The sequence below is a fragment of the Cervus elaphus genome, chromosome 2 (genome assembly GCF_910594005.1).
Source record: "Cervus elaphus chromosome 2, mCerEla1.1, whole genome shotgun sequence".
In the NCBI taxonomy this organism is placed as follows: domain Eukaryota; kingdom Metazoa; phylum Chordata; class Mammalia; order Artiodactyla; family Cervidae; genus Cervus; species Cervus elaphus.
The window spans coordinates 40,571,419-40,589,950 of NC_057816.1; the positions used below are offsets into that span (position 1 = coordinate 40,571,419).

Below are 18,532 nucleotides of genomic sequence, written 5' to 3' on the forward strand. Positions count from 1 at the left end.
TTGCTGACCCGTGCTGTCTGCACTCGGGAGCCTTTCCGGCCTCACAGCTGAAACAGCCTGGCAGAGGGACCTGGGCAGGACTGGCAGGAGTGGGCTCCGACGGAGGAGTCAGCGCTGGTGCCTGAGGACAGGGAGGAGGCAGCTGCTCTGAGGAGACGAAGCCTTGCTTTCTGCCTGCCTCCCAATTATGCTGGGGGTGTGTGTGTGTGTGTGTGTGTGTGTGTGTGTGTCTTTCTGCCTGCCTCCCAATTATGCTGGGTGTGTGTGTGTGTGTGTGTGTCTTTCTGCCTGCCTCCCAATTATGCTGGGTGTGTGTGTGTGTGTGTGTGTCGGTGGGTGGGTGGGTGGAGGTGGCTGAAGATGAAAAGGTCCTAGTGGTGGTGTTGATGGTAAAGAATCCGCCTGCAATGCAGGAGCCGCAAGAGACGTGGGTTGGATCCCTGGGTTGGGAAGATCCCCCTGGAGGAGGAAATGGCAACCTGCTCCAGTACTCTTGCCTGGAGAATCCTACGGACAGAGGAGCCTGGTGGGCTACAGTCCATGGGGTTGCAAAGAGTCGGACATGAGTGAAGCCACTTAGCAGGCAGTGTGAAAAAAGAGAAAAAATGAGGCAAGGGCCCCCCGGGCATTGAGAGAGGGAGGAAGGAAACCCAAGGGTGTGAGCGTGAGCCTCAATCTCATCCTTTTAGGTGGGCTGGGGACGGAGAAAAGCTGAGAAAATAAACCCCCTCAAGCTTGTGCGGAGCTCTCCAGCACGTTCACACACAGCTCGTCCGACCTTCAGCGGAGCCCCACGCGGGGGGCCGCTCCTGTGATCCAGGCCCGGGGACGGGGAGCAGCTGGGCTCCGAGCCGGCTCGGCCCTTACCCGGGAGCTGACCCGGCCTCGGGGCTCCCGCCCGGGGCTCTAACTCCGTGGGATGCTGCCCTGCAGGTCTGCGTGTCCCTCACGTGTGTCCCTTGAGAATGTGCCTGCCTGTAAGGTGTCTTGTTTACCAGCACCACAGAGGCTGCACTGTGAGGGGAGACTCTTCGCTCACACTGGGCAGCTACCCACGCCAGGCTGGCCTCCTCGCCACACTCGCTGTGTGGTTGGGCGGTATTACTCTCAGCCGCCCTCCGCTTGGCTTTTACCTCTTCTGAGTCACACGCTTCAGGCCAAGCTGGCCAGGACCCACGGCCCACGGACACACAAGCAGAGCGTGTACGGGGGAGAAGCACGAAGGGGCAGAGGAGGCTCCATCGAGCCCAGCCCCTTCTGCTGTGTCTCACCCGCCCGGGGGGTACTCAGGTGTCCTTGAGATACTCGGGCATCTCCCGAGGGGTTCTGAGGTGACGCAGAGCCCCAGCGATGTCAGAGCGTCAAGTTCAGCCTCATGCGCGCTCAGTCGCTTCAGCTGTCTCCAACTCTTTGCGACTCTGTGGACTGCAGACCATCAGCTCCTCTGTCCATGGGATTCTCCAGGCAAGAATACTGGAGGGGGTTGCCATTTCCTTCTCCAGGGGATCTTCCTCACCCAGGGATCAAACCCATGTCTCTTATATCTCCTGCACTGGAAGGTGGATTCTTTTTTTTTTTTTGGAAGGTGGATTCTTTACCGATGGACCCCAGGGCAGCCCATTTTAGCCTCAGCTGGATCTAATTCGCTTCGGGGGTGGTGGTAGGGGAGGTCCTTTCACAGAGGACTGACAGGAACGTTTATCATTTCAGAACTGACGAGGCGCTGGCTCTCTCCCTCCTGGCCTGGGGCTGGCCTCCTGTCGGATGCTAATCTGTGAAGCCCTTCCCAGCCAGGCTCAGAGGACGCTCAGGGCTGGGGCGGAGCCCAGACTCTCCCTTAGGAGCGAGACAGGGGTGCAGTCAACACCTGGAAAGAGGCCCAGTGGATGCCTGGAGCAGCTGCTCAGAAGGTCACAAGTCAGGTATCTTGATTGGGTAATCATCTGAGGAAAGGTTCTGCAAAGCAGTTGCAGGAAATCTGTACCCAGAGCATGCAGGACGAATTTGTTGAGTTAAAAAAATGCACAACATGACAGTTGTGAGTTAAATTTTATTTGGGGCAAAATGAGGGCGGCAGCGCCCAGGAGACAGCACCTCAGACAGCTCTGAGAAACTGCTCCAAGGAGGCAGCGGGGAAAGGTCAGTATGTGATTTTTGGTGAAGGAAGGGAATACATGCCATCAAGCACGTATTTTCCAGAAGGTTTCTACTAGTCTCGTGAAGACTTAGCTAGTCACAAGCAACAGTCGTCACCATGGATTTTAGTGCTTTTCTAGATGTGGAGAGATGGAAGAATTGGGCTCATAATATCTGACCCTGAAAAATATCTAAAGAGGACCTGAAGACCTGTCCTGCCAGTTTTTCCCCCTGAGCACAGAGTGCCTCATTTCTGCTTTCCACCCTGAATTCCTTTTAGGGTGTATTGAAGGTCAGCAGCTGTAGCAGCACACGACTTAATCCTTGTAGAGGCAGATGGGTAGATGGCAAGTGCCAATTAGTCGTTGACAAACCCAAGGCGACGGCTCAGTCTGCCTGTGTCTGCCTCAGCCCAGGATGAGGGGATCATGCCCTCCCAGGAGAGGCTCTGGAAACGAATACAGCAACCCCCATCTGAGACCCCCAGACAGTCACATTCCAGGAGTGGCAAGGATACCCCATCCCAAATACCCACCTAATGTGCACAGCCCCAAACTACAGCAAGCATCGTGATGTGCTGCTTACCTGTCCACACTCTGCTTCAGACTCTGTGGGTCCGAGTCTTGGCTTTGCTGGTTATGAACTGTGTGACTCTGGGCAAGTTTTCTCTGCGCCTCAGTTTCCCCATTTACAAATAGGGTGATAACAGTGTCTATTTCTTAGGGGAGCTGTGATAATTAGATGAGTTAATCTATGGACTGCAAGAAGATCACACCAGTTAATCCTAAAGAAAATCAACCCTGAACATTAATTGGAAGGACTGATGCTGAAGCTGAAGCTCCAATACTTTGGCCACCTGATGCTAACAGCCTACTCACTGGAAAAGACCATGATGTTGGGAAACATTGAAGGCAAAAGGAGAAGGCGGTGGCAGAGGATGAGATGGTTAGATAGATCATTGGTTCAATGGACACGAATTTGAGCAAAGTCTGGGAGATGGCGAAGGACAGGGAAGCCTGGCGTGCTGCAGTCCATGGGGTCACAGAGTCGGACACAACTTAGCGACTGAACAACAATCTATGTAAAGATTTTAGGATAGTGCCTGGCCTTTAGCCAGCAGTTATTGTGATGACACTTTTCTCCTGGTTCTAGTTCAACTGCCGTCCTCCTGCCTGGACCGTCACATATCTGTTTCCCAGGCTACATGTCCACCTTCTGCAGCACCCTCTCTATACCCAACAGGCTGACCTGGCTCCTGGGCTCATGTGGTCTCCACCCATATGAACCCCCCACTCTGCTGTTATGATCCTCTCCATCACTAACCCACTGGAGAACCACCAGTGAGGCCTGGACCCGAGTGTGAAACAGCTCCCTGTTAAGCCAACCCCCTTGCATGGTGAGAAGGAGACCACGTTTTAGGTAGAACCACAGATCAATTCTCCTACCCCGCCCCTCTAGTCTCCTGCTTCACCCACCGTGAGGTCTCAGAGGCCTTGCATTCTTTCCAGGGGGAGGTGGGCATGCTTAGCTCACCATAGACAAAGACATTCTGTCTCAGTTCTTCACACTCATCTTTCAGGCCCAGCTCAAATATCATCTCCTTGGTGTGGCTTTCCCCAGTTTCCAGAGTCAGAACTCTCACTTTACAAACTGCTTACCAATTGTGATCTCAGACAAGTTCCCTTCCTCCGCCACCTCAGTTTGCTCATTTGTGAAATGAATGACACCGTTTCCAAATGAACCTTCTAGCACATGGGGAAGATCCATTATAAACCAGTGGATCCCTCCCCTGGCCCTCCGTGCCAGGCAGAGGAGATGGGGAGATACCCGAGTGAGCTGACTGCCCTGCTCTCTACAGAGCTGATAAAACCAAGCCCTTTCCTGGAATGCCCTTCCCTTCTTCTCCACCCATGGAATTCCTATTAAGTCTTCAAGGACCAGCTCAAATGTCATCCCTCTGGTGAAGCATTCCTGCCGCCCTCAAGGAAAACAAATTTTCCTCCCCCTTGCGCTCCTGTAATCTTTTGTCCCTATTAAATCTCTTGTTGCTGTTTAACTTTTATCATATTCAACTCATAGCTTTAGGTCAAGAATTGTATTTTGTTCTCTGGGGGTAACTTCACAGTGTGTAACATGATGCCCAGCAGCTCCAGAAATGCTCATTAATTCAAATTTCTGGATTCTGGAGTGGACCCTTGAGGAAAACTCTACCGTCACTGTGTGTGTGTGTTAGTCGCTCTGTTGTGTTTGACTCTTTGCAACTCCAGGGACTGTAGCCCACCAGGCTCCTCTGTCCATAGAATTCTCCAGGCAAGAATACTGGAGTGGGTTGCCATTTCCTTCTCCACCCATCACTAGTTTGCATCTTTGCTCAGTTGCTAAGTTGAGTCTGACTCTTTGCAACCCCATGGACTGCTGCACACCAGGCTTCTCTGTCCTTCACCACCTCCTGGAGCTTGCTCAAACTCATGTCTATTGAGTTGGTGATGCCATCCAACCATCTCATCCTCTGTCATCCCCTTCTCCTCCTGCCTTCAATCTTTCCCAGCATCAGGGTCTTTTCCAATGAGTTGGCTCTTCAGATCAGGTGCCCAAACTATTGGAGCTTCAGCTTCAGCATCAGTCCTCCCAATGAATATACAGGGTTGATTTCCTTTAGGATGGACTGGTTGGATCTCCTTGCAGTCCAAGGGACCCTCAAGAGTCTTCTCTAGCAGCACAGCTCAAAAGCATCACTAGTCTGATACTAGTTAATCTGAAGCCAACAGCTGAATTCACAGTCTAGTCCATTTGAGCCTGTGGAGAAGGGCTCCCAGACAGCCTGGGAGTGGGAGAGGGGAGTGGGATGGCCGTGTGTTTCTATACAATCTTAGCTGCAACGCTTAAGGGTTAAAGGACCTTTTCAGGAAGCAGTGAATCTGGAAGACCCAGATCTTATCTGTAATTACACATTAGTTCATTATATGTTCGATGACTCAATTTTCTTTGCAAACATTGAAAAATATAGACATGTAACATAACTCTGCATGTATCAGTCCTGCCTTCCTCCTACAGTAGTTACTGAAGGAAACTTAACACTGATGCCAGGTACCCGGCCACATTATCACATTTACCTTCACAATGATTATTTCAGGTAGGTAGCCTTAATACCTTTGGTTGATAAATGTGGACATTAAGGCTGAGAAAGGTTAAGAAATTTGCCTAAGGTCAGGGAGACTAAACCACAGAACTGATTGCGAAGACCTAGCTCTTTTTCTCACTCAGTAGGCCATACTGTCCCATCAGAATCCCAATTACTGGCCAAATGGATCCGATGCGTTTCCAGCTCCCTCTAGAAACCCGTGTCCCAGTACCAGAAGTTAGTGGCTTTCTCAGGTGACTCAGTGGTAAAGAACCTGCCTGACGATGCAGGAGATGCAGTTTGATCCCTGAGTTGGGAAGATCCCCTGGAGAAGGACATGGCAACCCACTCCAGTATTCTTACCTGGAGAATCCCACAGACAGAGGAGCCTGGTGGGCTACTACAGTTCATGGGGTCTCAAAAGAGTTGGTCATGACTTAGTTACTATACAACAGAGGAGGCTGGTATACAAACAATTAAAAATATAAAGCACCAAAAATAAAACTATGGAATAGAAATATATGTAATGGGCTGTGGGGGAGACTGAGAAGGGAGTGAGTGGTTCAGGCTGGGGCAGGTCAGGGAGGGTTTCTCTGATCAGATCAGAGAAGCTGACTCTTGGAAGGGGGGATAACCTGAGTTTTGCTGGGTAGAGAACGAGGAAAGGAGAGGATGCAGGAATCTGAGGCAGAGGGGACGGCCTGGGCGAAGGCCTGCGGAGAATGCCAGACATGCCTGGGGAAGGAGACTAGACCAGGTTAGTCAGAACGCGGGATGTCTGAGGACGGGCTGGGCGGTGCCGGGCTTAGTTTTGTCAAAATGTTGGCCCTTGTTCTTTAAGCCCCGGGCAGCTGCTGATAGCCTCAGAGGAGGGCAGTGACACTGGTGCAGTGTTGAAGAATCTGCCTGCTAATGCAGGAGACGGAAGAGATGCAAGTTCGATCCCTGGGTCAGGAAGATCCCCTGGGGTAGGAAATGGCCGCCCACTCCAGTATTCTTGCCTGGGAAATCCCATGGACAGAGGAGCCTGGTGGGTTACAGACCATGGGGTCACAAAGAGTCAGACACATCTGAGCACACACAGATATTTAAGGAGGGAGGATCTGCAAGGACCATCTCTGAGTAGGAACTGGGAGGTATTAAACAGGGTCCTGCATCCTTCAGAAATGTACCATCAGCTCCCAATGTCTCTGTCAGGATTGGTTTCAGGGATGACTCTTTCCCATTGAAAGAGGCAGGCTGAAGACCAGATCAACTTTGTAGTCTGGACGCACTGTCCCCTGCCCCCAGGGTGGCAGAAACACGGCTGCTCTGTGTGATGAGGTCAAATATGCTGCAGCAGGTGGACACGCCCACCCAGAGGAAGTGGGACACGCTGCCCTCTACCAAGGGTACCACCAGGAACTCCCCGGATCTGCAGTGCTCATCCCAAATGCTGGCTTCAGAACTGGAATACTGCTTATCCAAATGAATGAAAGATGTTCTAGATCCATGATTACATGTTCCTCACACAGTGCATGATTTATAACACAGATTTATAAATTCTACGTAAATGTAAATTACACATCTGTGCACAGTATTCTAACACAGGCTGAAACAACGTCCCACAACATATAATAAACTCAGGAGCTCTTTAATCATCAGTGCTAGAACTATGTGTGGACAATTACCTTGCACTGAGCACTTTGTGAAAATCCTTCCATTTTCCCTTTTTCATTTTTTATATATATATATGCTGAACTCACCATGAAAAAAACAAACAGGTGATCTCTTTAGAAAACTGCCCCTAAATTCTTCGGCTCCGAAAGAAAATGCCGTGCCAGATTTTTGCTGAATAAAGTGACATTTTGAGTGGAATCTGAGTCGAGCCCAAAAAAAGGAATGCTGCTTCTTTGAATCAGCAAAAGAATTCAGTCTCTGGTATCCAGCACTCCATTATTCATTGACCCGAATTAGCAGGAGAGCTGTCTGCACTGTGGAGATGACTGGGAAAGTGGGGTTTGGAGGGGGGAGGGAGGGAGTGGTGGGTAGATAAAGGAGAGGAAAACAAGCTGAAATACCTCATGGGCCAACTCTGAACAACATGTTGGATGTTTCTTATTTGGAGGTGGAGAGGCTCTGAGGTCCCCTTGCTAAACACTGTCTCAGCTCACCTCTCTGCACATGGGCTCATTTCCCAGAGCGAAAGCTCAAAACAAACGACTTGCTGGGCTGCTTCCTCCCAGGAAGCACCTCCAGGGTCCCAGCAAGCAAGGCCAGAGGGAAGACAGATTCCCCGCCAGGAGACGGCCCCTCCCGGAACCCTGGCCCCAGGCCGCTCACCGGGGTCTGCGGAAGGTCAGGCCGTAGTGCTGGCAGGCCAGTCCCACGGTGGGCGTGTACACGATGGGCAGGAACTTCTCCACGTCTGAGGTCAGCACGCGGTAGAAGAGCTTCTCGTTCCGGTCCTGGAGGGTCATGAGGATGATGTACCTTAGGAGAAGAGGCAAGAACCAAGCTGATGACATGAACACCCCACATGGCAGCACAGACGGCCCTCGACGTAGAAACCCAGGGCTCCCACTCAGCTACTTGCAACGGCACCTTCACGGGCAAATCACCATCTCTAAGCATGAGTCTCATCACCTATGAAATGTGGAGAATATGACCTGCCTTATGGCATCCATGGGGTCACCAAGAGTCGGACACGACTGAGTGACTAACAACAACAACAACAATGGCCCTTATTATCACACACGCTGTAGGTGCCATTCTCAACAGTTTCATTAACTAATCTGACACGGGGAACATGCCTCCCAATGACTTGGATATGTGCTTAGTCGCTCAGTCATGTCCGACTCTATGTGACCCCATGGACTGCAGCCTGCTAGGCTCTTCTGTTTATGGGATTTTCCAGACAAAAATTCTGGAGTGGGTTGCCATTCCCTTCTCCAGTGTTATCTTCTGCACCCAGGGATCGAACCCACGTTTCCTGTATTGCATAGAGATTCTTTACCATCTGGGCCACCAGGGAAGCCCCAATGACTTGTAAGGTGGATAATATAATTCTGGTCATTTTATTTTTTTATTGGGATATAATTGCTATCTGGCCATTTTAGAGACAATCAAGGCACAGAGAAGTGAAATAATTCACCAAGAGATCTGAACCTAAGCAATCTGACTCCAGAATCTATGCTCTCAGCCATGATGCAAGATAGCTAGTTAGGTTATAATTATGTGGACAGTAATGAACAACAGCAGAATAACTGCATTCTGGGGCTGGGGGAAGGTCGGGGAAAGTGCTAGGCAGACTGGTGATATATGAACTGGTCCTTCCTGTCACACAGGCCTGGTTCCTGTCACAAGCAGAGTTCACAAGTGTTTGAGCACCAAGTGATCTCAGGAAGCATGTTGCAAACATGCCTACTTCCTGAATCCTGAAATCAGTAAGCCAGGAAAAAGGGCCTTTCATTTACACTTCACACTGAACAGTCTGGGAGAAAAAAACCGAGGGACTGAAATTCCCAGTAAGGTGTGAAAGGGAAAGTGTTAGTTGCTCAGTCGTGTCTGAGTCTTTACGACCCCATGGACTGCAGCCCACCAGGTTCCTCTGTCCATGGGATTCTCCAGGCAAGAATACTGGAGTGGGTTGCTATGCCCTCCTCCAGGGGACCTGACCCAGGGACTGAACGCGCATCTCCTGCAGCTCCTGCGTTGCGGGTGATTTCTTTACAGCTGAGCCACCAGGGTGGCCCAATGAGGTGTAAGTGGCAGCTGATATCACAACCTTTAAGTTTGGGAGAGATAATGAGGGTGCATGAGGCCCTGGCATGGAGTGGCGTGACAGAAATGATCTGACAGGGGAACGATCCCTGGGCAAGGCGTCAGGTTCCTGGGTGTGAATCCCAGCTCTGCTGTTCGCGAGCTGCGTGACCTTGAGGAAGTCCTGTGACTTCTTAGGGCTTCAGCCTCTTCTTCCTCAGCAAAGGCACCGGTCCGTTACTATGCTCTAGAAGGCACTTTTATTTAGGAAAGGGGTATTTATGCTTAGAAGAGTCAGGATCTTAGCTCATTACAAGTGTAACGATTCCCTTACTCAGTGGCCACTAGTACACATCTCTTCTCAACTCCGCATTCAGTGATGTCAAGTTGATAAGCTGAAATTGAACATGGTGGGAGTATCTATACCATGGAAATTGGCAAATGCTTTAAATCCTCACCCCCTGGCCCCATAACCGGTCCTTATACACTTACCAGCGCTGACACCACTGTCTTTACCCATAAGCTGGGGAGCCTCCTTAGCCTTTCCCCCTAAGCTCCTGCTGAAATGAAGGGCTCCCATAATGAATGGGTCAGAGAGGTTATCAGGAGCAAGCTCCCTTGAGCTCACAGGATCAGGCACATCCATTGCCCCTTGAGCCTGGCATACCTTCCCAGGCATGTGAGTGAGGCCCATCTAGCTGGAAAGAACTGGAAAGGGGAGGATTCTGGACTTTGATTTTTAGGGTTTAATATCTTTAGGTAGGCGAATTTCATTTTGGACTAAGGAACTTTTGCTCTTAAGTGATAACAGAATGAGGATCTGAACTCAGGCTAGTTTTGTAGCCACTAAGCTTCACTGCCTCTTACTTATGGGGGAGCAGAGAGGTTCAAAGCACAGACTTTGGAGCTAACTGTCTGTGTGCAAATACTGGCTATGCCAATTCATAGCCATGAGACCTGCAAGGTCACTACCTTCTTTAGTAAGACAGACAAAGCTGACCCTGAGAACACCCACTGACTCTTCCTGTCGACATCCCCACCGGGAGAAACCAGAGGGGAGGCGGGGCTCTCCCTAAACCTCCAATGGATGGCATCCCAGGTCCTCCCTGTGACCCTGTCCATTTCCCCTCTGCTCCACCGCGGTCCTTTTATTCCGGGAACCTGGGCCATGTGCCACTTCCTTAACCCATCTGTCCCTATGTGTTTTTTTTTTTAACTATAGATTAAACATTTTTTTTTACTTGGAGGATAATTGCTTTACAATGTTGTGTTGGTTTCTGCCATACGGCGTGAATCAGCCATAAGTACACACATGTCTTCTCCCCCTCAAACCTCCCTCCCGCCCCCACCCCCATCCCACGCCTCTAGGTTGTCACAGGGCACTGGGTTGAGCGCCCTGTGTTCCAGCAACTTCCCACTAGCTATCCATTCTAAGTTTCTGTTTGTCCCACCCTCCCCTTCCGCTGCTGTGTCCACAATTGTCTTCTCTACGTGCGTGCGTGCTCAGCTGTATCAGACTCTTTGTGTATACTCCTATATTTCTGCTCCCCTCCTTCCCACTGAGTGAAATCCTTCCGTGAACCCTGCTGCTGAATGCTGACGTCCATTGGTACTTCCATTGGTACTACTGGTGCTTCCTGGGCTGACTCTGATTTCATCACTTCCAGAAGGCCCAACCAGATCCCACTGTTGGAGTTCAGGCAATCTTCTCAGTCCTCCCGGGACACACGGACCATGGCTCGATCATAACAAGCCCTGGCCCTCAGGGAGACCATCACCCTGTAGAAGGCAAGGCTGGGTCTGGGCTCTCTCGGGGCTCTCGGCCTTTCCCAGCTAGTGTCCAGAAAACCGTCTGAGGCCCGCAGGAGACAGCGGAGCCTGGCGCCCGGGTGAGAGGACAGACGCCCAGCACTCACTTGTCCAGGTCACTCTGCTGCCGCTCGTAGGATTGCATGACCCGGAGGAGCTGGACGTCCTGGCTCAGGAAACAGGGCGGGATGAGGCCGTGGATCCCAAGCTGCAGCCTCTCCTCAAGCGTAAAGGCCATGCCCTGGGGAGAGCAGGAAGACACGCACGCACGTAAGTGGGTGTGCAGGAAACCCAGAGCAGCAGAGGTTCCATCCCCAGACCCGCCAGCAGCGCTGAGACTCAGCAGCGATGGCCCCGGGCTCGGAGCCCACCGCTGCCTTTTGAGTAGCCGGGCCATCCTGCATCGGTCATCTTGGCTCTTCCGGAGTCTAGCTTCCTCTTACAAAAACATGGAAAACATGAATATTACCAGGGTTTTTCAGTTTATACTTGCTTTTAAAAATGTATTCTATTTTTAGAACAGTTTTCTTTTTTTAACATTTATTTATTTTCTGTTATTCATTTGGCTGCTCTGGATCTTAGTTGTAGCAGGTGGGATTCAGTTCCCCGACCAGCGATCGAACCCGGGGCCCCTGCATTGGGAGCACAGTCTTTGCCACTGGATCAACAGGGAAGTCCCTAGGACAGTTTTAGATTTATAGAAAAATTGACAAGATAGTGCCAAGTTCCCTTGTATCTCCTCATGCAGTTTGCCCTATTGGTAATATCTTCCATCCCTTCGGTACATTTGTTAGAATTAATGAATCAACAATGACACATTATTATTAAATAAAGCCCCTGGTTTATTCAGATTTCCTAGTTTTTTTTTTTTTCACCTGTTTCTTTTTTCATTGTTCTTTTAGGATCCCATCCAGGATCCCACATTCCATGTAGTCAACGGGTCTCCTGGGGCTCCTCTTGGCTCTGACAGTCTCTCAGAGCCTCCTTGGTTTTGATGACCTTGGAGTGTTTTGAGGAGGACTGCTCAGATATTTTGTACACTCTCCCTCCACTGGAATTAGTGTCATGTTTCTCTCATGACTGAAGTGGGCTAATGGGTTTTGAAGAGGAAGCCCGCAGAGGTAAAGGCCATTTTTATCACATCAGATCAAGGCACATATGAGCAACACAGCTTATCATTGTTGCTGTTGACCAAGATCACCTGGCTGAAGAAGTGCTTGCCAGGTCTCTCCACGGTGAAGTTACGCCTTTCTTGGCCTTCTTCGACATAGATTTGTCTCTACTCCCTCACTTATTTATTTATTCAGTCATTTATTTATATTAGAATGAACTCATGGCTATTTGTTTTATGCTCTGGGTTATGATCCAATACTGTCTAATTTTTTTTGCTCAAACTGTTCCAGTTTTGGCCATCGAAAACTCTTTTAGTTGGCTCTGTATCCCTTGCGGGGCTTCCCAGGTGGCGCTAGTGGTAAAGAACCCACCTGCCAATGCAGAGGACAAAAGAGACAGGAGTTCAGTCCCTGGGTCGGGAAGATTCCCCGGGAGGAGGGCATGGTAATCCACTCCAGTATTCTTGCCTGGAGAATCCCACGGACAGAGGAACCTGGTGGGCTACAGTCCACGGGGTCGCAAAGAGTCAGACATGACTGAAGCGACTGAGCATGCATGGTAATATTATATTTAGCTTTTTAAGAAACTGCCAAACTGTTTTCTAAAGAGGCTGTAAAACTTTGCACTCCCACCAGCAACGAATGAGTTTCTGTTGTTCCACCTCCTCTCCAGCAATTGGTATTGTCAGTTTTAAAAATTCTAGTCTTTGTAATAGATATGTGTGTGTGTGTGAGTCGCTCAGTTGTGTCTGACTCTTTGAGATCCCATGGGATGTAGCCCACCATATGTAGTGGTGTGTTATTATTGCTTGAATTTGTAACTCTCTATTGACCTAGGATGTTGAACATTTTTTTTCATATGCTTGTTTTTAACCTGTACATTTTCTTAGAGCAGTATTGTTCAAAAATTCTTGCCTTTTTTACTCTTTTTTTCTTATTGTTTAGTTTTAATAGTTCTTAGATCTGCAGTTTTAATGCAATCCCTATCAAAATTTGAATGGCCTCTTTTGCAGAAATAGGAAAGTCAATTTTCAAATTCATATGGAATAGCAAGGCACCCTGAACAACCAAAACCATTTTTAAAAAAGAATATTTCAAAACTTAATATAAAACTACAGTAATTAAAACAGTGTGGTACTGGCATAAGTACATACAGATCAATAGAAAAGAATCAAGAATTCAGAAATAAATGCATACATCTACGAAAATTGGTTTTTGACAAGGATGCCAATTCCATTCAATGGAGAGAGAATAGTGTCTTCAAGAATGGGTGCTGGGACAACCGGATTGCCACGTGCAGAAGAATTCAAGTGGATTCCTACTTCACACCAAAACAAAAATTAATTCAAATGGATCAACAGCCTAAATATAAGAACCAAAATCATAAAACTCTTACAGAAAACACAGAGGCAAATCTTAATGACCTTGGGTTTGACTATGGATTCTTAGGTATGCACCAAAATGGCAATAAAGAAAAAATTAGATAAACTGACTCCATCTAAAAACTTTTGTGCATAAAGGAACATTGCCAAGGAAGGGAAAATACAGCCTACAAAATGAGAGAAAATATTTGGAAATCACAGGTCTAATAATGGCTTAATATTCAGAATCTATAATTTATACAATACACAACATAAAGAAAAGCAACCCAATTAAAAAATGGGCAAATGACTTAGATATTTCTCCAAGGAAGATATACAAATGGCCAGTAGCACATGAAAAAATATACAGCATCATTAGTCATGGTTGTTTAGTTGCTAAATCTTGTCCGTCTCTTTTGTAACCCCACAAACTGCAGCCTGCCACGTTCCTCTGTCCATGGGATTTCCCAGGCAAGAATACTACAGTGGGTTGCCATTTCCTTCTCTAGGGGATATTCCCCACCCGGGGATGGAACCCACGTTTCCTGCATTGGCAGGTGGATTCTTTACCACTGAGCAACTTGGGAAGCCTATCATTAGTCATTGTGTGTATGTTAGTCACTCAGTCGTGTCCAACTCTTCGCAACGCCATGGACTGCAGCCCCCAAGGCTTCTGTCCATGGGATTTTCCAGGCAAGGATACTGGAATGGCTTGCCCTGCCCTCCTCCAGGGGATCCTCCCGACCCAGGGATCAAACCCAGGTCTCCTGCATTGCAGGCGGATGCTTTACTGTCTGAGTTACTGGGGAAGCCCATTAGCCATCAGGGAAAATCAAATCAAAACTACACTAGATAACCATTTCACACCCACTAGGATGGCTGTAATTAAAAAAAAAAAAAAAGTAAATAACAAGTGTTGGTGAAGATGTGGAGAAACTGAAACTCCTGTATGTTGCTGGTAGGAATGTAAAGTGTTGCAGCCTCTGTGGGAAAATGGCTTCCAATTTCTTCAAAAAGCTGAACAGAATTACCATATGACCCCAGCAATTCCATTCCAGAAACTAAAACAGATGTTCACTGCAGTATTATTCACCACAGCCAAAGGTGGAATCAACACATGAATGGACAAACAAAATGTGTACACATACAATAAAAATTATTCAAACATAACAAGGAATGAAGTTCTGATACATGCTACTTCATGGATGACCCTTGAAAACATTATGCTAAATGAAATAAGCCAGATACAAGAGGACAAATATTATATGATTTCACTTACAAGAAATATCTAGAATAGACAAATTCATCAGGACAGAAAGTAGATTAGAGATGACTAAAGGCTGGGTGGTGGGGAAGCCTTGGGTGAGTTATTACTTAATGGTAACAGAGTTTCTACTTAGGGCAATGAAAAAGTTTTGGAAATGGATAGTAATGATGGTTGCACAACATTATGAATGTACTTAATGCCACTTAACTGTACACTTAAAAATGGTTTAACCAAATCTTGTTTTATATCTATATACTTGACCACAACTTAAAAAGTCAAAACCAGATCATGTCCAAAAACCACTGAGCTGTATCCTAAAAATGAGTGAATTGTATGGTATGTGAATTGTAACTCAAAAAAGCTGTTTTAAAAGAATTCTTTGCATATTTTGGATACAAGTCCTGCATCAGACGTGTGTTTTGTAAATATTTCTTCCAGTCTGTGGCTTGTCTTTTCATTCTCTGACCAGTGTCTTGCACAGAATGGCCCCTTCTGGTTTGGGCACGGGCAGGGAGATGCAGGGGTAAGTAAGCCGTCATGGAATCTGCTCCCTGGCCCGGTTAAACCCTCTGGAGAAGGTGTCTGCCGGCAGAAGGTGCAGGAACTGTCCTCAAAAGGGATACTGGGGGACATGAGCTCCCCAACTGCCCTGCCTTTATCCTAAAGTGAAGAAGAGCAACACCCGGTGAAAAAAGACACCTCTTCCATGTAGGACTCCGTGTGGCTCTGCTGAACGAGGTCTGCCCTAGAACTGCCTAGAAGCCAGTGTAGGCTTCCTCAACCTTCTTACCCTGGCAGTGGCCGAAGCAGTGAGCCCCAGAGTGGCTCTGTGGGTGGCAGACATTAACAAGGAAGAGACCAGAATCCCCAAGGGGGGAGGGTTGTGTAGGGGGCTGAGAACAGTTCTTAATTAACCAATTCATTAATTAATACTGCTCTTATGACCCCCATTGTAGTCAAGGCTGATGATACCTGGGGCAACGTGGGTTAAGCCCTCTCTTCATAATGAGTCTCAGGTAATGCAAGGTTCCTTGTAGAAGAGAAGGCTGTGTAGGTGAGAAGTAAAAACTAACTGACACTTATGGCTATCTAGCTTCCCCAGATTTCCTTGGGGAGAGAAGCTTGAATGGGTAGGAAGCACCAGCTCTTCTCACTCTTCCACCAGCTGGAAAATACCTCATCTACAATGAGTACAAGTGCTTCTCGTTGTTTAGTCACAAAGTCATGTCCGACTCTTTTGTGACCCCATGGACTGTAGCCTGCCAGGCTCCTCTGTCCGAGGGATTTCCCAGGCAAGAATACTGGAGTGGGTTGCTATTTCCTTCTCCAGGGGATCTTCCTGACTCAAGGATCGAACACAGGTCTCCTGCATTGGCAGGCAGGTTCTTTACCACTGAGCCTTTACAGGGAATTTCACAATGACAGGGCGATTCAAGTCCATATACTGATCATCCCACCTAGCTGACGCTATCATCAGTTCTAAGAAAAGGACTAATAAATACCCAATCTCACTCCATCCTTATCACCTTGCGAGGAGGTTTTGCACCCTCTACGGTACAGAGGACACAGCTGAGCAGAAGACGTTATTCAAAGCTCCTGAAGTTGCACAGCCATTGACCCATATTTTATCGTTTCTTAAACCAGGATGCATCTTACAACCATTTGGTGTGATAACCTTTTTCCTGACGATTTCTTTGACTAGAGGTAAGTGACAGAACCAAGATTTGATCACAGGCTGCATTTTTTTAAAAAAATTGGGGTGTGGTTACTTTACAATGCTGTGTTAGCTTCTGCTGTACAATGGAGTGAATCCGCTATATGCGCACATATATCTCCTCCCTCTTGGACCTCTCTCCTGCCCGCCACCATCCCACCCCTCTAGGTCACCACAGAACACCACGCTGAGCGCCCTGTGATACACAGCGGCTTCCCACGAGCCATCTGTGTCACACGTGGCAGTGCACATATGTCCACTCCAATCTCCCAATTCATCCCCTGACCTCGGGTCCACATGTCTGTTTCCTCCGTCTGCGTCTCTATTCAGGAGCGGCTGCATCTTTGCCACGTACATAGTGTGTACCTTGCCAGGACCTTGGCGAGAGGGACCTCAGAAAATGTGAGTTGGGATGGTGGGGGTGAAGGAAGGGTGGGAAAAAAAGAGAAATAGAGGGAAAAAGTAAATACAAGTTAGATTCCTTGGCTATTCCCAATTCGTCTTCATTTTTGTTTTGTAACTTGGGAATCTGAAACTACGAGTTCTGGGCTGTGCTTATGTTTTTATAAAGTAGCAATGATGACTCAGCTTATAAAAATCCTGAGGAATTGTTCCTCCTCTCAGAAGAACTGCTGGAACTGTAAGAAAAACCTATCTTAGGGTAGGCTCGACTCTGAAAATACGACTCATGGCACTTTGCAAAGCACTCTGGGCACAGACAATTCCCACTATTTTCTTCATCAAAGCCCAAAGTCACCAGTTCACAAATTCCCTGTGCTGGCCATCACCTCTCCAAGCTTGGTATGACACCGAGGTCCCTGATTCTTTTGCAGGAAACATCTTGTACTTTCACTGAATACTATTAGGCAGGTGAGTTTTCACTGGTTTAGTAAAGACTGGAATTGTCTTTCCTTGGATCCAGGATCCCAGGCAGGCCAGGACATTTAATTATGACATCATCTTTGTTAATGACCACTTGGCTTTAAATAACAGTTTGAGTCTCTCTACAAGGCTGTTTCTCTTGGCTGACTGCCACCAACTTCTATGGTATTTCAGGAAAAAGTATGACTGTTTAGCAACTGGTAATTTCAGGGATTAATTACCCTGAAACTATGTTTCTTTTCACCCTGAAACTAATGTTAAGGCAACCTCAGATTTACAAGTTTGCAGAGAAGAAATGCAGGTACTTTAGCTTTACTGTGGCTTCCAAAATAGGACAGGCACAAAATGATTCACTAGGTTGCAAGGGAAAAGTATTAGAACTCTATAAGAGAAAGCACTCAGGCTCTTGGCCTGGATAATATCCATAAGGTATACCAGGAGCCCTAAGGTAGGAGTAGGGTTTGTACAACATGGAGAAGTTGATGGTGGCAGGGGCATGGGGGAAGTCCTTAATCCTTCTTACTGCACTGAGAATTTATGGTTTCTGTATGCTTAGGCAAATAAAGTGTTGGGTCATATCATCCAGTTTTTGTTGTTACAGATTTTTTATTTGATCTTTTGGCTGCGCTGGGTCTTCACTGCTGCATGCAGGCTTTCTCTGGCTGCGGTGAGCGGGGCTTAGTCTTGGTTTCGGGGTGTGGGCTCCTCACTGCGGTGGCTTCTCTTGTGGCTCCATGTGCATGGGCTTCAGGAGTTGCAGCACGTGGGCTTGGCTTTCGGGCTTAGATGCTTTGCAGCATGTGGGATCTTCCTGGACCAGGGATTTAACCGGTGTCCCTTGCATCGCAAGGCAGACTCTTAACCACTGGACCACCAGGGAAGCCCCATATCATCAAGTTTTAACAAAATCTTCAAAACAGGATAAGTGGGTTTTGAAAAATGGCTGATTCTCTTAGCAGAAAGCGACCTTGGGGTGTTCAGCCACGACACACTGATAGGAATCTACCAGTTGTGACTCTTTTTAAAATATTTGAATTGCTACAGAGCCACTTCTCAGACTACCCCCCCCAGCCAGGCGCCCCGCCCAACCTGCTCTGGCTTCTCCCAGGGAACCTTTGGAACCTCCCCAAGATCAACAAACAATGGGTTAACGTTTGGCAAAGCGGGTGGCTTCAAGATCCCGCTATAGCACTAAAGGTCTGGGACTGTTTTGATTGGTTGGTACCTATGCTGCGGCAGGGTTAAGTTTTCAGCCAACACCCCTGACCTTACCTGTCATATCCTCTTGCCTGAATGAGCATCTCTGGCCCAGCCGCTGAATTCCACCCGTAGGCTCAACCCAGGACAAAACTTACTGGCATCAGAGACTGGCACCAGAGATAAGACATT

At 48.0% G+C, this 18,532-nt stretch overlaps 1 protein-coding gene across 4 annotated transcripts in view; it reads right to left on the minus strand.

Moving 5' to 3' along the window:
• The window catches only part of ME3 (malic enzyme 3), a 220,034-nt gene that overhangs the window by 106,996 nt on the left and 94,506 nt on the right, over positions 1–18,532 (minus strand). For all 4 annotated transcript variants that reach the window (XM_043876341.1, XM_043876333.1, XM_043876328.1 and 1 more), the window contains 2 exons: positions 10,915–11,048; positions 7,580–7,729 (listed from right to left, as the gene is read on the minus strand). In XM_043876341.1, the coding sequence (XP_043732276.1) occupies positions 7,580–7,729; positions 10,915–11,048 (284 nt within the window). The remainder of the gene's footprint in view (positions 1–7,579; positions 7,730–10,914; positions 11,049–18,532) is intronic.